The sequence below is a fragment of the Zootoca vivipara genome, chromosome 11 (genome assembly GCF_963506605.1).
Source record: "Zootoca vivipara chromosome 11, rZooViv1.1, whole genome shotgun sequence".
Taxonomy (NCBI): Eukaryota; Metazoa; Chordata; class Lepidosauria; order Squamata; family Lacertidae; genus Zootoca; species Zootoca vivipara.
The window spans coordinates 688,410-711,548 of NC_083286.1; the positions used below are offsets into that span (position 1 = coordinate 688,410).

Below are 23,139 nucleotides of genomic sequence, written 5' to 3' on the forward strand. Positions count from 1 at the left end.
CTACACATGAGCCCTTTTCATCATGTGGAGTACACACTACTTAAACACTGATACAACTAGCATTCTTGTGATCACTGTAGATGGAAAATGTTGCATGAGAAGCAGCTGCCAGACATCTTCATATGCAGTCTGGATTGCCAGTTCTGCATACAATTATGCACCATGACTTCATGCATTTGAACACTCTGCTTTTAATAAACACTTGTCCCAGGCTAAAATAAGATGTACTGGTTTAAGTGTATTTAAGTGTACTTAAATTATGGGGAGGGGGGTATTCCTTCCTGTAGCACCATAGAGACCAACTAAGTTTGTCAGGTATGAGCTTTTGTGTGCATGCACACTTCTTCAGATGCACACATCTTTCGCATGCACACGAAAGCTCATACCTATGACAAACTTAGTTGGTCTCTAAGGTGCTACTGGAAGGATTTTGTTTGTTTGTTTGTTTCGACTACGTCAGACCAACACAGCTACCTACCTGTAAATTACTGGATGCAGCCGAGAATAAGTTGTCAATTATTTTTAAAAAAGTTTTAACTAGACTACTACTAAACTCCCCCCCCCAGTCATTTGGTTAGATTCACTAAAGATGCTATTAATGCTGTTCCCGCTATTTATTAAATTTATATAGTGCCCTTCAGTCGATGATCACAGGGCAGTTTACAATATAAAAACACAAAAATACATAAAAAGTAACAAACAAAAACAATACTTCCTGCCCAGTATAAAGGCCATAGATTGCTTCATTAGCCAAAAGCCTGGCACCTAAATATATGTAACAAAGGCAGAGAGCATTCCACTAGGGGGAGACACCGCAGAAATGGCCCGTTCTCATGTTGCTGTCCTCCAGACCTTTCGCAGAGGAGGCACATGAAGAAGGGCCCTGGATGATTGCAGGGTCCGGTAGGTTCACATGGGGAGAGACATCCTTGAGGTACTGCAGTCCTGAGCCATTTAAGGCTTTATAGGTCTTTGATGTGGGCTCAGGAACTAATTGGCAGCCAGTGAAGACAGGCCAGGATTGGCATTACATGCTCAAACCCTCTTGCCCCAGTGAGAAACTTACTAGCACTTAATAAGTCCATTTAATGCATTAAAGTTGCATCCTCTATCTACTTTGTGGAAGATGACAGTATTTTTCTGCTTATTGAATAAAGCGGAAAATAAAATATCCTTTCAGCAGCAGCTGAATGGTGGGTGGGGAATTAGAACATAGATTAATAGGTATTGCTCCGGTGGGAAGGTAAATGGCGTTTCTGTGCGCTGCTCTGGTTTCAGTGTTCCCTTGTGGCAGAAGCGGCTTAGTCATGCTGGCCACATGACCCAGAAAAACTGTCTGCAGAGCGGACAAATGCCGGCTCCCTTGGCCTGTAAAACGAGATGAGCGCCGCAACGCCAAAGCCGTTCGCGACTGGACTTAACTGTCAGGGGTCCCTTTATCTTTACCTTTACAGCTGGTATCTGTAAGATCTGTAAGAGCCAGTGTGGTTTAGTGGTTAAGAGCGGTAGACTCGTAATCTGGTGAACCGGGTTCGAGTCTCCGCTCCTCCACATGCAGTTGCTGGGTGACCTTGGGCTAGTCACACTTCTTTGAAGTCTCTCAGCCCCACTCACCTCACAGAGTGTTTGTTGTGGGGGAGGAAGGGAAAGGAGAATGTTAGCCGCTTTGAGACTCCTTCGGGTAGTGATAAAGCGGGATATCAAATCCAAACTCTTCTTCTTCTTTGAATAGAACTTCTACCATCTACCAGTAGTAGTAATGGGTGATATTCAAGTAACTCTTACTCAGAGTAGACCTATTGAAATTAATGGAACAGACAGTCATGTTCATTAATTTTCAGTGGGTCTACTCAGAGTCAAACCTAGTTTGACTACACAATACCTTATATTTCTAATATCTAATAGCATTAACTTAAACTATATATTTAATCTTTTTATATTTGTAATAATATATTACTTGTACACAAGTTTTTTATTGGGCCTATTTCCAACAAAGATTTTCATGACTAATTGTGCAGTGGATATTTACCCAAGTTCTAACTGAAACAAGTGGTCCCAGATCTAACCCAAAGGTTTTTATATGAAGCATAGAAAATATTATGATTTTCTAAAAACAAATGAAATCCTTTAATTTTTAGTATTTGCTAGGAAACTTGCTTCTATAGAGGTCAAATGCAACTCCAAGGCACCTAACCAACAACATCTGGAGAGCTGCAGGTTCCCCATCCCTTGTTTAAGCCAATTGATCTTTAATTTATCATTTTTACAAAATGTATTATCTGCAAGTATTTGTACCAAATAGAATGCGAACCATGTAATATAAGTGATCTTTTTGGGGGGAGGGGCACTACAGGCAATAACATATATTGAAAATCTGTAGAAATATTCCTTCTTCCATTGCACAGAAATTCCACTGTTGCTGAACCTTACAACAGTTCATTGAAGTTAATTTCCAAGCTTGTGAATTACTGGATGGCTACTTGGATTTTCCAGAATAGAATAGAATAGAATAGAATAGAATAGAATAGAATAGAATAGAATAGAATAGAATAGAATAGAATAGAATAGAATAGAATAGAAACATATTGGCCAAGTTTCAACTATACTTGGAATTTTGCTTCTACTACGTTACAATGTAAAGAAAAGAAAAAAAGTAATTACAGTGGTGCCTTGCAAGACTAATTTAATTCGTTCCGCGAGTCAATTTGTTTTGCGAAAAATTCGTCTTGCGAATCGCGGTTTCCCATAGGAATGCACTGAAAAAAATTTTTTGCCCATAGGAACGCATTAATTAAATTTCAATGCATTCCTATTGGAAACCGGGATTCGCAAGACAAATTGTTCACAAAATGAATTTGTCTTGCGAGTCACCATCAGATCGCAAGACGCATTCGTCTTGCGAAAAATTTGTCTTGCAGGGCATTCGTCTTGCAAGGTACCACTGTATAAGATTTTGTGCCTCTGGCTGCCAGTCAGATTCTCTTTTCTGGTTGTAGCTGTCCTTGGAAAGTTCATGACAAGAATCTGGGAGAAATATATGCTCAGTGCAGTAAATTCCTGATTTTGTGGCCACAGTGTGGGATGTTTAATCCATATCAAGCATTCAAAAAACTAAAGAGAAGATTACTGATGACTCAGGGGGAAAATAACAATCCTCTATTCTCAATGAAAAATTTAAACAGATTCTTCCCTGGACAGTACACAGAGTCCTAAGTACAGCTTGAGTTTTGAATTCAGGTAAATATTTGCAGAATTGATGCATTTTGTTTTAGCTTTTTTTTTAATGCCATGCTGAATTAAAGCATAACAATATCTTTAAACACAGGACTGCAGCTTAAAAACAGGCCTACATCTGCATGCACCTTTCAATGCCATGCTATGTTGTTACCATCTCAGCCTTTGCTCACCCACTTTTTGTATTCAGGTAGGTAGCCGTGTTGGTCTGACATAGTCAAAATAAAAAAATTGTCCAGTAGCACCTTATAGACCAACTGTTTTTGTTCTGGTATAAGCTTTCATGTATCTGAAGAAGCGTGCATGCACACGAAAGCTTATACCAGAACAAACTTACTTGGTCTATAAGATGCTACTGGATAATTTTTTTTATTTCCACTTTTTATTGAGTGTGCAGAGGATGTCATTGTCATCCAATTGCATGCCAGGGTATTGTATGTTATCCTACCAGGCTTTTTGTTTCGTTTTGTGTTGTTTTGTTTCTTTGCAGATGTTATTTAGGAGGAATTCAACATCATGCTCTTTCAATCATTCTGCCAGGACTAGCTTTTCTGTTTCCCATATGGAACAATGGCCCTGCACACTATTAGAATCATAGAATCATATAGAATCATAGAATGATAGAGTTGGAAGAGACCACAAGGGCCATCCAGTCCAACCCCCTGCCAAGCAGGAAACACCATCAAAGCATTCCTGACAGATGGCTGTCGAGCCTCTGCTTAAAGACCTCCAAAGAAGGAGACTCCACCACACTCCTTGGCAGCAAATTCCACTGCCGAACAGCTCTTACTGTCAGGAAGTTCTTCCTAATGTTTAGGTGGAATTTTCTTTCTTGTAGTTTGAATCCGTTGCTCCGTGTCCGCTTCTCTGGAGCAGCAGAAAACAACCTTTCTCCCTCCTTTATATGACATCCTTTTATATATTTGAACATGGTTATCATATCACCCCTTAACCTTCTCTTCTCCAGGCTAAACATACCCAGCTCCCTAAGCCGTTCCTCATAAGGCATCGTTTCCAGGCCTTTGACCATTTTGGTTGCCCTCTTCTGGACACGTTCCAGCTTGTCAGTATCCTTCTTGAACTGTGGTGCCCAGAACTGGACACAGTACTCCAGGTGAGGTCTGACCAGAGCAGAATACAGTGGTACTATTACTTCCCTTGATCTAGATGCTATACTCCTATTGATGCAGCCCAGAATTGCATTGGCTTTTTTAGCTGCTGCATCACACTGCTGACTCATGTCAAGTTTGTGGTCTACCAAGACTCCTAGATCCTTTTCACATGTACTGCTCTCAAGCCAGGTGTCTCCCATCCTGTATTTGTGCCTTTCATTTTTTTTGCCCAAGTGTAGTACTTTACATTTCTCCTTGTTAAAATTCATCTTGTTTGCTTTGGCCCAGTTGTCTAATCTGTTAAGGTCATTCTGAAGTGTGATCCTGTCCTCTGGGGTGTTAGCCACCCCTCCCAATTTGGTGTCATCTGCAAACTTGCTCAGGATGCCCTCAAGCCCATCATCCAAGTCATTGATAAAGATGTTGAACAAGACTGGGCCCAAGACAGAACCCTGTGGCACCCCACTAGTCACTACTCTCCAGGATGAGGAGGAGCAATTGATGAGCACCCTTTGGGTTCGGTCAGTAAGCCAGCTACAAATCCACTGAATGGTAGCATTGTCTAGCCCACATTTTACCAGCTTCTTTACAAGAATATCATGGGGCACCTTGTCAAAGGCCTATGGAGGGGGTTCCACTAGCCCAGTCAAGAGGCATGCAGGGAGGAAGGGAGGGAGGGAGGGAGGGAGGGAGGAAGGAAGGAAGGAAGGAAGGAAGGAAGGAAGGAAGGAAGGAAGGAAGAAAGGAAGGGAGAAGCTCCATTGTACAAATGGAAGTCCTTGCACAGGGCTTCTGCTGGCATGTGCCGTTTCTGAGTCTTTTGAATGCATCTGCCCATTCATTGGTTTTGAAACTCTGGATGCCTTGGCAGATATTCAGAGGCACATGAATTGATATGGACAAGGTTTATGGGAGGCAACATGTTTGAAGACATTCTGTTCATTGTCCAAAGCAGATGGTGTGTAAAAACATAAATAAGAGGATAGCAATAAAAGAAAGTTTTGACAATGATGCTTCATTTTCTGTTATTTTTACCACCATGTACTAAGACCTCTTCATGCCTTCATGACCATATAAGACAGCTGTAGTGAAAAACCCTTTTTAAAATAGAAGTTAGAATCATAACAATCCTGACTTAATACTTAGTTTAAAATAAGCACTAAAGTAGCTATATTTAGGGAACAATCTGTTACTGATTTTTAAAAAGTACTCTGATGTTTCCATTCAATTGCATAAATACACTCTTAAGAAAAATAATGAACCTGCAAAATATATATAGGAACAATTTCCTAAACTCCCATTAACATTACTATGACCTGACATGTGTTATTTGCAATCCACATACCTTAAAATAACTCATATAACTAGCCTAAGTGCATTAAAATAAATAAGACTAAGCTGGTTTATATTAAAGTGTACCAGTTTAAGTGAAAAATTCACGCAACCAAAATTTCCACAAAGAACATTTGTACCATTTTATAATTAACACAGCACTTTAAATGTACAGAGTTGCTTACTAACCCAGGTGTTACTCATCTCCATTATAACCTTGTGGAGGCAATAATAAGGGTCCAAATCCATGTGACAATAGTCACATTGTCTTCTATGCGAGTTGACAGTTATTACTTTAGCCATTTGATCAATGAGATGGACAGAAGGCAGCTGGGGTTCAGCAGACCAGCTCAGTTTCTATCTTGACTTATTGAGAAATTTAGAGGAAGGGGAAGGTGCTACTCTGATAGAGGGGGAAATAGGGAATCTTTCTAGGTACATTTGCTGATGGCTTGGTGCTATGAAAGTATTTTTTAAAAATAATGGATTAATCTATTAAAAACCAAATGATTAATCAAGTCAAATGTATTTCATCCACTTGATCAGCTTAGTTGCTAATTAAACCCTATGACTTTAAACTAAAAGGTCATTCATGTGAACATTACAAGATCTGGGAAGGGGAAAGCATATTCATCATCATCATTTCATGTTTGTAACAGTATTGTTTCCAAACATCTGGTTAGCAGCAGCAGGAATACTTTCAATGTGCTGTATCAAGTCCATCAGGCACTGACTTCACAAAGCAACCTAGATAATTTTTCTACCTTTGTAACCTGGTTCTGAAATAAATGTGGCCCAACATCCAGCACTCATTGCTCAGCTTCTAACTTTTGGTTTTGCATCAACTATTACTGCCATCAAAATAGGCAACTTACAAGAAAGGGCTTTGATGCTACTGGGAATCTCCTAGTTTTAGTTATATTTTATTTATTTAGAAACATTTTATCCCACTTTTCATCGTCATTGATCCCATGGTGGTGTATAAATGTATTATGGGGAAACAAACAAACAAACAAAAAAGCATAATGCATGGGAGAAGCAGAACCAATACTTGATTCAATTAAATGCATAAAACCGATAAAATGCTATAGATGGTTCTATAAAATCACAATACTTAAAAGTCTGGGGAAATACCGTACTTTTCCGTGTATAAGACTAGGTTCTTTTACTCAAAAAGGTTTAAAAAGTGGGGGTGTCTTATACATGGGTGTGGCTGAGGCAAAGGTTGCTTTGCATTGGCTGTGGGAAATGGGAGTGTGATTGGTTGCTGCATCAAGGGCTGCTGAGGAATGGCAAAAAAAGCTCAACAACTTTGGGCCATTTTCTGAAATTGCAGTCCCCCAAAATAGGGGGCGTGTTATACACAGAAAAGTACGGTAATTACCGTATTGTCCTGAATATAATCCTCACTTTTTCCTCAAATTCGAACCATGAAAAGTTAAAGTGCAGCTTATATTCACGACCTTACAGTATGCAGCCAGGAGCACAGGGCAAACAGTGCTATATTCGGGGTTTTTGTTTTTTCTCTCCCCCCCTCCAATTTTAAAGGTGTGGCTTATATTCGGACCAATACAGTAAGTTTTGAGCAGCTGACAAGAGGATAACAGCACAAGCACCAGCTAAACTTCCAAAGGGGCACTATCACCAAGAAAGCCCGTTTTAAATGTCATAGTATAAAAATGAATCAGCCCTAGTTGCACTGTTGTGAGCTGAGCCACCATGACAACTTGGTTATATAGCACTTTACAATACTTACAATAAAATAAATTAGAAGAAAAAAGGTATTGTAGTTTTCTCATTCTGCTTTTGTTTATTAGGATATGCTATTATGAGCCAATATAATATATGCTGATAAGAATAAAACTCCACAGTTAATTATGTGAGTCTAAGAAAACAATTAGAAAATCTACAGATGCAACAAGAACACCAGAACTATCCTTAAAAGTTCACATGCCAGTGAAAACCACCTCCTTCTTTTGGGTGCAGAAAGAGCAAAGAGGAAGCCATCAAATTATGCATGTTATCCAGGAAATTCATTGTTGGTTATCATGGTAGGAAAAACCAACACCACAAGGGCCGAGTAATTGCTTTCTATGCAAGAACTAACAACAACAACAACAACAACAATTTTATTTATATCCCGCCCTCCCTGGCCAAAACCGGGCTCAGAGTGGCTAACATCAATTATATAACACATCAATATAAAATCAAACTATCAATAAAAATGCATCATAGAATCAAATCAGAATTAGAGTAAAATCTAATCAGATGGTAACCCGCAGATTAGGGTTGGGGACCTTAAATGCTCACCCAGGCCCAACTGTTTATGCTGATCTTATATGAGCCTGTGAGAAAAAGGCAAGGGGGTGGAGGAAGGTTTTGAGGGAAAACGGGGCATGCTTTTTCACAAGGGGACATTGTATGTGCTAGGGGAGGCCTTAAGAGCATGTATTCTCAAACAGCTACACAACAACCCCACAGCAGGGCACTTTGGGCAGGAAAAGACCACACAGCTAGTCATGAGGCATTTCTGGTGGCCCAAGATCAGGGAAGATGTCAGGGAATACGTAAGGGAGTGCGACACTTGTCAAAGGGCCAAGGGGGTGAGAGCAGCACCAGCAGGGTTATTAGAACCTTTGCCCACCCCGAGTAAGCCATGGGAGGTGGTGTCCATCGACTTCATGACAGATCTACCACCATCAAAGGGTAAGACAGCTGTGCTGGTGGTGACGTGGGGACCTGCTGACCAAGATGTCACATTTTGTGGTGTGTGCACGTGCAGTGTCAGCAGAAGAAACGGCCAAATTGTTAGTGGAGCACATTTTTCGCCTACATGGAATGCCATCAAGGGTAATTTCTGATCGCAGAAGACAGTTTACCTCGAGGTTCTGGCGTAAGCTCATGAGCTTGTTGCAGGTGGAGGTGGGCTTTTCCACGGCCAGACACCCACAGACCAACGGCCAGGCGGAGAAGGCCAATGCCATTTTGCAGCAGTACCTAAGGTGCTATGTCAATCAGATATAAAGTGATTGGGTAGACAAACTGGAGCTTGCGGAGTTTGCCTACAACAACACGGTGCACGTGTCCACGGGAACCACGCCCTTTATGGCCAACTATGGGCATAACCCAAGGGCCTTTCCGGAGAGAGAGGAGGAAGAGCTGAGTGTGCCGGGAGCAGAACTTCGGGCAGAGGAGATGGAGGCCATCCACCGGCAGGTCAAGGAAAACCTGGAGAGAGCCAAGGAGGCACACAAAAGAGGGGTGGACAGACACAGGAGGCCCGGGGAGGTGATCCGGGTGGGGGACATGGTGTGGCTGTCTTCGCAGGGTCTTCCTACCCTGGGAAAATGCAGGAAGCTGGAACCCAAAAGGCTGGGTCCCTTTAAGGTATTGTAGCAAATCAACCCGGTAGCTTTCAAACTGCAGCTACCTGAGTCCATGAGAATACATCCGGTATTTCATAGGTCTCTGTTGTTTCCTTACCAGGAGGGACACTGTTTCCAAGGGGAGGAGCAGGAGATTCCCCCACCGCCCAGGGTGGAGGAGAGGGAACTCTGCAACAAGGTGATGGAAATCTTAAGATTCCCAATGGCACCAGGATGCTTTGGAATACCTGGTAGCTTGGGAGGGGGCCCCATAGTCTGACAATACCTGGGTGCCAGCTGAGAAAATAGAGGAGTACGATCTGGTGGAAGAATTCCATGCCTTATTCCTCAATAAGCCCAAGCCATTATGCAGGTGGGTGGAGGTGTTTGCACCCACGGATGCAGAAGAAGAGGACTTTTCGGAGGGAGAGGGAGAAGGCATAGGGGAATGGCAAGCAGTGTTTGCTGACACCAACAAGGACCAAGAATCCTTCAGAGTTTTTCCTCTGTCTGCTGACGACTCCATGGACGAAGAGGAAGAGCACTTTGGGGGCGTTCTATTCTTACCCAGCGGACAGCTCGCCTCGGGGGAGCTTTGAAGGGGGTGGATGTCAGGGGGCTCTCTGAGGCTCCACAGGAGGAGGGGGATGCCAGATCAGGTTACAGGGATCCCCGCCCCTCCTCTCTAGCAGTATCTCTTCCAGCCAAGGTAGCAGTGAGTCATCCAATGAGGTGGAAGGGGAAACGGTCAGCCAGGAGGGAAGAGGGGTCAGCGATGCTAACAAGGAGCCCTTGCGCCACCTCAGCGTCAGACCATATTTTGCGCTCTCCTCTTTCACCCTCATTAAAAGGTTCTTTAATTCCTCGAGGAGTTAATTGTCAGGATCAATGGATGTCTTGGCACAGGAGTTAAACATACTTGCCCTTCCTTTTAATCTGACAGCTTGGATTCAAATTCAAAGTGGAATTTGAATCCATTGCCTTGCTGACAATTTCATTTTCCAGAAGGTGGAAAAAGCATCAAGGAGATCATCTATTTTGGACCTGGTTCTCACCAACAGGGAGAAACTGATCAACATAGTGGAAATACTCAGAAACTTGAGAAGAAATAATCATGTCCTCCTAGGTTTCATGGTACAGAGGCAAGGGAAAGTGGACACACTGGACTTTAAGAAGGCCAATTTCAAAAAGCTTAAGCAGCTACTGGGTGTGATCCCATGGTCAGAAATTCTCAAAGAGAATGGAGTCCAAGATGGATGGGAGTTCCTTAAAGGACAAATGCCGAAGACCCAAATGCAGACAATTCCAACATGAAAGAAAAGTGTGAGGCATCTCAGGAAACCAGTGTGGCTGCATAAGTAGCTCACAGATGAGCTGAGAATTAAGAAGGGTGTGTATTATTATTATTATTATTATTATTATTATTATTATTATTATTATTACCGGCCAATGGATCCAGATTTTTATCTATAAATTCATCAGCATAAAGCAACAGCTGGGCTCAGTCAAGGCAATTGCTTTGCTCCAGAAGCTATTCATCAGTGCCACCCTGAGCTAAATTTGCAAAACTAAACATGTCAAATAGCAGCACTCCAGAATAATTATACCAATATGCTAAGCAAGAATTTCAAGCATTAAAAGTAGTTTGCAACTCTACAATTCTATGATCCTATTCTCACAGTGGTTCTCCAGATGCCTGTCAGAAACCAGCGAGCAGAATGGATTTCTGCAATATAGGGTGGCCTATAGCACTTGTGGAGAAATTGTAAAAAAAAAAAAAACTTCCTGTAGATCATTTTTTCTCAAGTAATTATATTGTGGTCCAAACAACAGAGGTGACAAGAGATACTTTAGGAGACTGAGGGTAGGGTTGTTCTGAGTGAAGTGAATAAAAAGCCCTGCCAGAAGGTTGGTCAGTCAGAGACACAGAGTATGTCAGAAGATTGTTACAAAGAGGTGAATCTGATTTCAGAGTGACAGGAGATATAAAGACTGTCCAGAGAAGAGAGAGAAGCAGCAGGAGGAGAGCTAAAGAATTAATTTATGTAAATGGAAGCTGAGAAAGAAGGAGCCGTAAGAACACGAAAACATCTGAAGCAGTCCTTCAAGGAAGCTCAAAATCCAGGCATATGTTAGCTGTAAAAAGTTGACCTCAAGATGTTGTGGTATCCTCAGAGAGTGACAACTAATTTAGCTTTTTCTGTTCTGAATCTTCAGCAATTTGATCTGACCATTTGTGCCCCTTCTTTTTCTCTTTCGGCTAGAGAGATGGAGTAAATTAACATTTCAACCTTTAATCAGAAATACAGTGGTACCTCTACTTACGAATTTAATACGTTCCGAACGCACATTCATAAGTCGAAAAAAATTGTAAGTCGAATCCCAAAGTAATGCATTGGGAGAAAAAATTCTTAAGTCGAAGCAACCCTATCTAAAAATTCGTAAGTAGAAAAAATCCTATCTAAACCGCATCCAAGATGGCGGACGGAGCTCCGTTCGTAAGTAGAAACATTCGTAAGTAGAGGTACCACTATATAAAAGTTCCCTCAAGTATTCTGCACTACACCTGCATTTGGAGTGTGCCATTTGTGCTGGTTTCATAAATCCCTGGTTTAATATTTCTGAAATATTCAGCAGAATATAAATGTGTTAAAATAAAATAAATGAATAAGTTGTATTATTTGTTTAGGCATTTATTTTAGGCTATTTTAGTTGAGAAGTTCCCAGAGCTTGTGTTACAGTCAAACACAAAATCACTTTTAAAAACACACTGAATACACAATTAAAGCAGTATTCATAGAATCATAGAATTGCAGAGCTGGAAGGGACCCCAAGGGTCATTTAGTCCAATCCTCTGCAATGCAGGAAACCTTTTGCCCAATGTAGGGCAAAGAAAAGAGTCTTACATTTTAGCTGCAATGAGCACCAAGATTGTCATGGTTTCAAAGAGGCTTTTGAGAGTCAGGTGCACCAATTAAGAAAAACTGACATTTGACAAACCTTTCATCTGGAAGCATCTATACATTAACTATCTCCAGCACTAGCAAACTGGCAAATCAGCAGATCTCAGATTATATTCCTGACTAAAGAAGAAAATGGAACAAGATCAGTCCTGTTTTTAAAACCGGGACAAAATATACCATCTGCCCATCTAATTTTACTGATCAATTCAGTGCAAGTTTAAGAATAATAGGACAATTTGGCTTGTTACATTCATTCAGTATTTGAACATCCTTAACCAATGATTGGCTCCCATCGCTGTTCCGGAAAGAGTTCCATCAAACACCCATGACATTGGCTAAATTAGCAATGCATGTGTTTGATGGGCAAAACAGATATTTGTTTGTCAGTCATTTATTTATTCACTTACTCTGGTGTGTCTCCATTTCTCCCCTTATGCAAGCAGAAGGCACTCTGCATTTGCATGTGAACATTATATAGAAACACAAATGATACCATATTGGCCCGAATATAAGTCACACTTTTTCTCCCCAAATTCCAAACATGAAAAGTTAAAGGTAAAGGTAAAGGGACCCCTGACCGTTAAGTCCAGTCGTGAATGACTCTGGGGTTGCAGCGCTCATCTCGCTTTACTGGCCGAGGGAGCCAGAGTACAGCTTCCGGGTCATGTGGCCAGCATGACTAAGCTGCTTCTGGCAAAACCAGAGCAGTGCACAGAAACACCGTTTACCTTCCTGCCAGAGGGATACCTATTTATCTACTTGCACTTGACGTGCTTTCAAACTGCTAGGTTAGCAGGAGGAGGGACCAAGCAACGGTAGCTCACCCTGTTGTGGGGATTTGAACCACTAACCTTCCGATCGGCAAGCCCAAGAGGCTCAGTGGTTTAGACGACAGCGCCACCCGCATTGGCTTATATTCTGGACCTTACACCGTCGGCAAAGTTGTGTGCCTCCCACCCCCCCAGGAAGCAGCCCAGGAGCGCGGCTACCCGCCGCTCCAAAGCCTCCCCAAAGCCCTCAAAATGAAGGGGGGAGTCAAGTTGCTTTGCTGGCAGCTTCCCCCTTATATCCAGTGGCAGGCTGCACACCTTTGCCCTGCGCTCCCAGGCTACTCGGGGGGGGGGGGTTGCACTGCTCCCAGGAAGCAGCCTGGGAGCCAGGGCCGGCGCGTCCATTAAGGCGAACTAGGCAGTTGCCTAGGGCGCCAAAATGGAGGGGGCGCTGGCCAGCCTACCACCCGCCCCCCCGGTGCCGCTCGTTGCGCCAGGGTGCCCAGCCTCTGGGGGGCGCCCCAGCGAGTCCCGCCAGCTCCCTTCAAAGCGGCTCCCCTGCCGCCTCCCTCCCTGGCTGACTCTCCTGCAAGGCAGCGGCTTGAGTTGCGAGCAGCAGCCTTGCAGCACTACATGGAGTGCCGCTTCCACGACACAGCCTCCTCCTCTCCCTCCTCTCCGAGCTCAGCTGTGGTGGCGGTGGCAGTGCTGTGAGGGGGCGAAGCGGCGGCGGCCAGAGGCTCAGCACACCTCCCCGGGCAAAGAGACCTGCCACCATGGACGCGGCGCCCTCCTCCTCGTCCTCTTCCCACACACGGAAGGGGCGTTGCGGCTGAGGAAATTTGTGCCCAGGTGCTCGCTCGGTGGTGGCTCCTCCTGCTTCCTGGGATGGAGGAGGGGGGCGCCTTGCCTCGCCTCATGCCTGCAGGGACTAGCCAGGGGCGCTCGCCATGGCAGAGGCGGCCGCTGAGGAGACTGGCGGCGGCCGCAGCCAAGGACTGAGAGCAGCAGCGGCGGCCGGCGCAGGTGAGATGAAGGGCAGCGGCGAGTGGGGAAGCGGTACATTTTTAATCTGTACGGCTGGTGTTCGTCGCACAGAGAACAAAGTTGCTGCCATTATATTTCCTATTCTGTTATCACATCTCATTTGCTCATTGACTTAGTTACTGCTGTTTTGCTCCTCCTGGTCCATGGAACTTAGAGGAACAAAGGTGATAAGTGAATAAATAGTTACTTTTCTGAAAACTTAAATATAGTGAAATGTCACTTATGAGTACTTTATAAAATTCCATTATTGCCCTTTCACAATCTCTACCTCTCCCCCCTGCACTCCTGCCATATTAAATGCCAAATAGCAGTGCCCTTGTATATGAATGTATTTATACAAATAGGTAAATGTTCTTCTGAATTTTAATTTAGGTGAAATACTATATAATGGTTTCTAGGTGGAATAGATTTGAACAATAAAGAGCTATTTTTTTACAACTCATCACTAAAACCTTATGCACATAATCATTAGTAATGTATTTCAGGTGGAGTTTTACAGCAGATCTGTTCAGATGCTGATGCTTGGAAAAATTCAAGTTATAAATAGTTAAAAAGCAAGCAGTGTATTCAATTGAGATGGTTATTTATTAAAACCACATAATAATCACAGGATTTTTTTCTTTTTCTCTTTTTTTTCTTTGAGAAAAAAGGATTTGAAACCCCCACTCAGCCATGAAGCTCGCTTTGTGCCCTTGAAACAGTCACTTATCTTAACCAACCTCACAGAGTTGTTGTGAGGATAAAAAGGGAATGAGAACCATAAAAAGCGCCTTGATATTTTTCAACAGCAATCCATTTAAGCATTTAATACCAGCAGCACCAACCTTACCCCCATATTCCTCCAACTACTTTTTTTTTCAAATAATTTTATTAGTTTTACAGGTAAACATAACAATTTAAACACAACAAAAACAGACAAAAACAAAAATGACAAGAAAAAAGAAATATTACAAAAAATACCAATAAAAACACACACACACAAAATTCAAAATACCATAATCCTTTTCCTTTAACATGGTACAAGGGGACTTCCTCGAGTTCTCCCTATCTGCGGTTCATTTCTCATTCATCTTTAGCAATTTCCAATTCATTATTTAAAACTCCTTCCTATTTCGAATCTCTCATGCATCAATTTATTTAACATACTTCTCATACCCGCAGTTTCTATGAACTTCTAAATCTAATCCTCCAACTACATTAATCACTTCTCCGTGCATATTGCTTCCACAGTGAACATAATGCTCCCCACCTCACAGTCCCACTGCGGCATTTCCCTGGTGGGGAAATATACCTCTCCACCATTCCCCTGTGACATGTTACAACAACAGCCACAAAACATTTGGGCAACTTGATATATATTAAAAATTAACACCTGTAATTGCATAATTTGCAATTGAAGCCAATTGGCCAGGAGAGATGGGTTAGCGGGTAGAAGGCAGCAAAGATAGTAGGCAAGGCTTGACTGCCATCCAATAAACAGCTTTTGGAACTGTATTTGAGAAGCTTTAAAAGATCCCTTGTGAGACTAGATCTGCTTTTTGAAGCTGCTTCTTAGAAAGCAAACAAAATTTGCAGGTAGGTGTGCTGCTCTGTTAGGAAAACACTAGGAACTAGTAGCAGCAGCAGCATCTCACCTCTTTGAGGTCTCTCCCATAAAAGAACTTCTGAAAGCAATGTTTGATACGAAGGTGTGCAGCAAAATGCTGGTCTCCTAAGTACAGTACTTTCCACTTATGCCACATAGACCCTCTGGGGATGAAAGTCAAATGCTAACAGAGGCATTTGATCTTGTTGCATGATAAAATTCTATACAGTGAGTAAGCGACATAGGAGTTAACATTGCTACAAATCTCTGCAGCTTGCTTAAAGCACATTGAATTTTAAAGACAAAACAGCCTGACTAGGACTGCAGCCTTTGATTTCCCCCCTCATACTGAAGATGTACGAAAGGCCTGCAAGACTTTGGAGCAGTCATTGACACACAATGAGAACAAAGGTATTGATGCTGAAGATCTGTGCTGTAAACTTCAAGCAGTTGCTCGAAGGCTTCCAGAGTCTATGCCACCACAAATAGTACTTCTCTCCATACTACAACACAAAATCCAAAAGTGTGCCTAATGTTTTTGTTTCTCTTAGGATCCTTCTCACACTTCCAGTGTCAGTGGCAAGTGGGGAATGCAGTTTTTCAAAACTCAAACTTATAAAAACACACATACGCTCAACTATGCTCCAAAAGAGACTAGTTGGTTTGGCAACTATTTCAATCGAACATGCTGAAGCATCAGCACTTGACCTGAAGGAACTGTTAACAAAATTTGCAAAGGAAAAGGCACATAAAATAAGATTTTGATTTGCTTGAAATTGAAACATTAAAGAGACTTCAATTTCAGCATCACATTTAACATTTTTCAAAGTGATTTCTGTGCTAAAACTGTGTTCTGTTTGAGAAAATAAATCAGAAATTGTTTTATGACTTGTTTTCACAATTTTTAAAAAATAAATTAACTATTTCAAATTCTGTGTTTTTAATTCTTCCTATAATACATCTGTGTTTAAAATATGATTGGTCGGGGGGGGGCAGAAGGTGATCTCGCCCAGGGCACAAAAAACCCTAGCACCGGCCCTGCCGGGAGTGCGACCGCCCGCCACTCCCAAGCCTCCCCTGAGCTGCCTAAGGAAGAGGGAAGGCCACCAGCAAAGTGGCACAGGTCCCCCCCCCCAAGAGCAGCCGGGAGTGCAGGGCAAGGGTGCACTGTCTGCCCACAGCTCCCCTGAGCTGCCGGAAAGAAGGGGGGAGGTTGCCGGCAGAAGCAGCCCTGGTATTGTGGGTTCTCCCCCCCCCCTTCAATTTTTAAGGTGCGGCTTATTTGCATACTACTGAGAGATTAATAGGCAACACAACTCTCCTATTTCTCCAGGCTTTCCCAGAAGGATGAGTTGACTCAAGGCAGCACCAGATGTCTTTTGGAAAACTGTTTTTACCTGTCTTCTTTTTTGCAATTTTATTGCTTACACCGCTACACTACTTGCTAATGCTCAGTGGTCTATATGGATCAGGCCAGTGGTCCAAGTAGTCCAGCATTCTGTGTGCAGTGACCAACCACATGCTGATGGAAGCCTACAAGCAGAACCTGGTCTATGGAGGTCACACTGCCTCCAAAAGTGGAGGCGGAACAGAGCAGTAACTTACAGCCTTATCGTCCATGGATTTGTCTCATCTTTTAAGGCCAATCAAGCTGGTGGCCATCACCACCTCTTGTGGGAGTGAACTCTATAGTTCAGCTATATGCTAAACACTTTCTTTGTCTGTCCTGATACTTCCAACATTCAACCTTCTTGGTGTCCCCAAGTTCCAGTATTATGAGAGAGAGAGAGAGAGAGCGCACTTTCATCTTACCATGCACTTCATTCACCTCTATCATGTCTTCTCTTACTCATTTTTCTCTAAACTGAAGTATTCCGTATGTTGCTGCCTTTCCTCACCGGGGAGCTGCTTTTTGAGGCAAGGCGACCAGAACTCAATTTCCTTTTCTGAGGTGAAGCATTCCAACTGCAGTAGCACCTTAGATTCTTTCAATGGGCTGTTTTGATATTGGCTGATTTACTTTCAACTCCTTTCTTAAATAACTCAGAAATTCACCTTTGTCCAGCTGCCATACACTGGGTTGAGAGAGGAATTAAGGCTAAGGAGCCCTCTCTTCTTTTTCACCTGGTCATGATGGCTCCCACTGCATATTTGACAGTTGTCTCCTCTATTGTCTTTTCAAGGCCTCCTAAAGATGGTTACCTGCCTTGGATTTGAATGGATGTTAATATATGTGCTGTTGTTGTTTTAAACTTTCTGTATTTACATTTTAAAATTGTTCTTATATATTGAATTGTTTAACTGTTTTCTTTATGTAACTATTTTATATAGGTTAGTCTATTGAAAATTGCTTTGGGAATTCTCATGGGAAGAGATTCAGAAAAATAAATAAATAAATGACTTGCAGCAGGTTTTTAAAATAAAAAATACATTAATTCATGAGGGATCTACTTGAACTGTCCTTAAAATAAAATAAATACCTAAAACAGTACAACCCAAAGTGCATCTATTCAGAGCAATCTCATGCAAGTCTCTAGAACAGAGCTGGGAAAGCCCAGGCCTAGGGGCAAAATCCAGACCTCCAGACCTCCCTACCTGGTCTCTGGGACCAGCAGTGTTGTGTTGTTCGCTGGCGCCTGAGGCATGCGTATACACACACACACACACACACACACACACACACCGGGCAGGTGCGGGACATGGAGGGTAAACAGAACCCACCATGCCAGCCCAGCCCTCACTGCCACCACCACCAGATGGGTGAACACAGGGTGCAGAGGGTTCAAGCAGTCCACATGCCAGCCCCCCCCCCCTGCCACTGGAGCCTAGAGGGGCTGTGGTGCACTGCCAGCCTGTCCGCACAGGGAGGAGCCCGGCTGGCAGACACGGCCCTTGGTAGGCAACTCCCCCCCAACACTGGCCAGGCAGCCATTCAGTGAGGGGACTGGGGACACAGAGGTGAGGCCAAAAAGCAAAAACACTCATTCCACCTAGCTTTTGGGTATTCAGTACATTCTTTTCTGGAGAGTTTTTTTCCTGCTGCTTTTATTTTTCTCTGTTTGGATTTTAGGATGTTTCATTGGTTTCACTTTGTGTGTATGTATGTCATAAATCATCTTTTATTCTGCAAAGCATTTTCACCCTTTTCAAACATTTGAAAGGGACTTCTAAAAAGCATTAACTAGATGCCAATGTAGTTGACACAGGATCCTTCAGGTGGGCACTCGGTGCGTGTACAGATGTATGACCATTGGGCTCTCTATGGGGATGAGGACCCTAGTCACTAAGGCTTCCCATCCCTGTGAAGGAAACCCTAGGTAAAGGTAAAGGTACCCCTGACCATTAGGTCCAGTCACGGACGACTCTAGGGTTGCGCGTTCATCTCGCTCTATAGGCCGAGGGAGCCAGCATTTGTCCACCGACAGCTTCTGGGTCATGTGGCAAACCAAAGCAGCGCACAGAAACGTCGTTTACCTTCCCGCCGGAGTGGTACCTATTTATCTACTTGTACTTTGACGTGCTTTCGAACTGCTAGGTTGGCAGGAACTGGGACCGAGCAATGGGAGCTCACCCCATCACGGGGATTCGAACTACCAACCTTCTGATCAGCAAGCCCTAGGCTCTGTGGTTTACACCACAGTGCCACCCGCGCAAAGGAGGGCAAAGCAACCTTGGAGAGAGTCACTGAGAATAATCCAAAGAAACTTAAAAACAGTTCACTCATCAAGGCCTGGGGATTCGAACTGCTGACCTTCTGATTCTGATCAGCAAGCCCAGGAGGCTCAGTGGTTTAGACCACAGTGCCACCCGCGTCCCAAGGCAAAACCCTACTTATGTGCATCTACACATGCACTAGTCTCCCTTTCCAACTGATGCAAATTGTGTATCGACTGGAGGGGGGAGCACAGCTGACATGTATCTACACTTTCCCCCCTTTTTTTCTTTTTTCTGTATCATTTTACTTCTTTCTAATTTAAATTATTTCAGTAAAATACCCCAAAAAATGTATGTCAGTGTCTGGAGGCAGAGCCATCTGGGGCATCCTTGGATGCTCCTTCATGTGTTTTGTACTGAACAACTAAAGAGGGCTTTCGAAAACTTTATTTAGAATTTTTAAACAAGCAGCTGCCTTACAGCAAACTAGTGCTCTTAGTTCCCAAAGCATTTTCATTGGCCACTGGGAATTGGGCTGATAGGTAAGATAGGCCTTTGATGGGATCCAATCTGGGCTCTTAATGTATGGCTTAGCCAGAGCTGGGGGGGGGGGTAGCTGGGGGTTTTGCCCCGTGAAGCTTCCAGAGGGGCAGGGCAGTCTTAAGTATATTTGGCGCCCTGGTGCGATGGATCCCTCTGCGCCCCCGCCCTGCCCCCTTTCCCAGCGCGGTGGGCGAGCGGAGCTGTGCGGGTGGGCACAGCTCCACAGCGGGCAGGCAGGCACCCTGGCGCCCTGCAGCACCCAGCCTGGCCGTAGGGCCAGCCCTGCAGAGGGGCGTCACTGAGGCTCCCAGTCTGTGTGTGTGGATGCAAATGCGCCTAGAGAGGGTGCCAAGCCATGCCTTTGACGGGGGGGGGGGAATAAAGCCTGGCTTCTCCCCTGGCTTAGATGAGACCGTCTATTCTCAGAGGCTTTGCAACGGGGTAGCGAGAGGTAGGTCCCTTCCTCTGCCATCTTTGAGCTGGAGATGCAGAGACCCGGGTCCTTTCGACACGGCAGCCCTAGGACTCCATGGCGCACTTTATGAACTTGGGAACAGATGCGGCCCGAGTCCGAGTGGAACTGAATTCCAGGGGAATCTTCTTCTCCCGGCAAAACATGCATTAGCCGGATCTGACCCGCCCGTGCCCCTCTCGCTCGCTGCTCGCTCGCTCCTTGTTGTTGGCCTGGCCCGGGATGGAGCCCAGCTCGCGTCGCCCTTCCTTACCTTCCTCGCTCAGGGTCCACGGCAGGGACGCCGGATCTGACCCGTAGCCACAGGCGCTGCCGTCGAAGGCGCACGAGCCGGCGGGGGGGACGCGCAGGGCTCCGGAGAAGCGCAAGGCTGCAGGGGACAAAGCGAACGCGCTCAGTCCGACGGCAGCGGGAAGGAGAGGAAAGGAGACCCGGAGAGACGGCGGGGCCGGGGGGGGGGGAGCGGCCCTCCGAAGGGAACCTCCGTCCTCGGGCAGGAAGGGAAGGGAGGGAGCGGGAGCGCGCGGGGAGAAGCCCGGCGGCAGCAGCCTCGCCTCGCCTCCCTCTCTCGCACCTGCTTACCTTGCACCGCGAGGAGACCCAGGAGGATCATCGTGTCCCTCGGAGGAAGGAGGGCAAGGCGGCGGCAGGAGAGGAGGGAAGAGCCGCCTGGGGAAGCCGCTCGGGCGACGGGCGAGCAAAGGCTGGCTGGGCAGCCCCGAGGCGCCGAAGGGGAAGCGGCCGTTAAAAAGGCCGGCGGGCTCGAGGGGGCGGAGAAGAAGGGAAAAGGGCTGAGCTTGGCGCGGCGGCGGCGGCGGCGGGAGGAAGACGGCCCGCCAGACCACCAGCTGCTGCTGCTGCCGCCACGGCTGCCCGGCTCGCGCGAGGGGAGGAGGAGGCGGCTGCGGCCGCCGAGGGAGGGAAGCGCCTTGCTCCGAGGGGAGCGAGGGACAGAGGCCTCGCTCTCCCTCAGGCGCGGCCCGCGGCGGCGGCGGCAGCAGCAGCAGGAGGGCCGAGGGCGGGACGGAGCGCTCCCCGGGCCGCGCGGTCCAAAGTCTCCCTCCGGGCTGCCGCCCAGAGTTGGGTCCGCGCAGCGCCAGCCGCGAGGGGAAGGGCGAGCCTCGGTGCCCGGGGGACTGTCCGGCTGCCTTTCCAGCAATGCCCCAGAACTGTAGGGTCGACGGGCGGCTGGGAATGATAGCTCTTCCCGGAGCAAACTACGGTTCCCGGGGGGCGGACTGGCGTGTGCTCTGAGGACCTGCAGCCAGGCCACTTCAATGTAGCCGCTTGCTTGAGAGCATCAACTTGGTTTCGTGCCATTCTCTTCAACCTTTGCAGAGTCCATCTCACACTTTCTTTCCTTTGCATACCATAGGCTTCTTTGCAGCATCCATCCCTTCTTGGGTCTTTTAAGATAGACATCCATTACAGTATATGGGAATACTACGGATACTGCATTAGCTGCACCCTATGCCTTGGGTGATAAACTCACACACATTTTAAGTTATCTCAAAAGGCTTTTAAGATTAACGAGTGAATGTTTAGCAGAAAATCGAAACTGGTTTGCCATATGCTGTATCTCCCAGTCTCCACTGATAAGAACCTGAAATATAAAGCAGGTGTAAATATTTCACATCTCTGGCAGCAATCTAGTTCTCAGTTGTGCATATGTAAACACAGTCCCGCTTTTGCAGCCTAATCTCTTTTCCTCATGATAGCCCTTTGAGGTTCTGTAATGAAACATAGAAATCGGATGGAGGTTGCTAGGTTGCTTCTAGTTATAGGTAGGTAGCCGTGTTGGTCTGACGTGGTCAAAACAAAATTTAAAAAAGCATGTAGATATGTTTGTCGGTCAGTTGGTTTTTGGTATAGGGTGGTGCCTATACGACCATCCTGTATTTTTATAGTAGTGTCCAAAAAGTGTATTTCTTGCATAGATTGGTTCATTGTTAGGTTGATGGTGGAGTGAAATTCATTGAATGTCTGTTAACAACTGTAATTGGTCTTGCAGGAAAAAGCAATGGGTGAGGTGCTAAAGAAAGCTTTATCATGTATAATGAGATAAGAATCCAGTGTCCTTATTCAGACCAGGTCTCTCCATGGTTTTAATCTTGGTAATGAGTTACAATTCAGCAACTTCTCTTTCTAGTCTGTTTCTGAAAATTTTCTGTAATAAAACAGCTACTTTGAGATCTTGTATAGAATGTCCTGGGAGATTGAAGTGTTCTCCTACTGGTTTCTCTGTCTTGTGATTCCTGATGTCAGATTTATGTCCATTTATCCTTTGGCGTAGGGTTTGGCCTGTTATAGAGAAACCTCAAACCTCTCTTGTACCTGCGATACATTGACGATATTTTTATTATCTGGACACATGGTCAACAGACCCTGGACACCTTCCACCAGTCATCAACAGGTTTACCACTCCAATCAGCCAATCACCCATCCCCACCACCCTTCTGAGTAATACCCCTCCCCACCCTCTGACTATACATAAGGGTCTGGTGACTTCTGTTTCAGTGTATCTGAAGAAGTGTCCATGCACACGAAAGCTCATACCTATGACAAACTTAGTTGGTCTCTAAGGTGCTACTGGAAGGATTTTTTAAATTTTGTTTTGGTTGCTTCTAGTTCTACAAGAGCCATTTCTTCTCAAATTGCCATCCTTTATTCACTCACATTTTACAGAGTATCCCAAAAAAGCATTTATAAGTCCATGGCAATCTAGTGTTTCTCTGCTGTCTTCCTATGTCCCCCCGCCCTGAGCTGATTTGTAGGTGTTTTTTTCCCTTAAATTATATCATAGTAAAAGATAATTGCTATTTAGATTTTCCCTGTGCCTTTAAATTAAGACTCATCTCATGTCATTGCTAGAAGAATATTCACAAACTGATTCTGATTGTTATTTGCCACTGAATAGCCTCTCTGAAATGCCCCAGTGTTGTTTCTGTAGGGGTGGTGGAAGACTTTAATAACTGGGTTTCCTCTGATTATTTTTTCTTTGCTTTTTAAAAATAGTTAAAAGGTACTACAGTATTTCACTATTATAAATAAATACAATAATC

At 44.6% G+C, this 23,139-nt stretch overlaps 1 protein-coding gene across 4 annotated transcripts in view; it reads right to left on the bottom strand.

The window, feature by feature from the left end:
• MAMDC2 (MAM domain containing 2) overlaps positions 1-20,843 on the bottom strand; it is a 77,620-nt gene extending 56,777 nt beyond the window's left edge. For 2 of the 4 annotated variants that reach the window (XM_035099751.2, XM_035099754.2), the window contains exons 1-2: positions 20,660-20,841; positions 20,331-20,447 (exon numbers count right to left, since the gene is read on the bottom strand). In XM_035099751.2, the coding sequence (XP_034955642.1) occupies positions 20,331-20,447; positions 20,660-20,690 (148 nt within the window). In that variant the 5' untranslated portion in view covers positions 20,691-20,841. Of the gene's footprint in view, positions 1-20,330; positions 20,448-20,659 lie in introns of all 4 variants that reach the window. The other 2 variants (XM_060280041.1, XM_035099753.2) reach the window with 2 other exon arrangements.
• Positions 20,844-23,139: the final 2,296 nt, after the last annotated feature.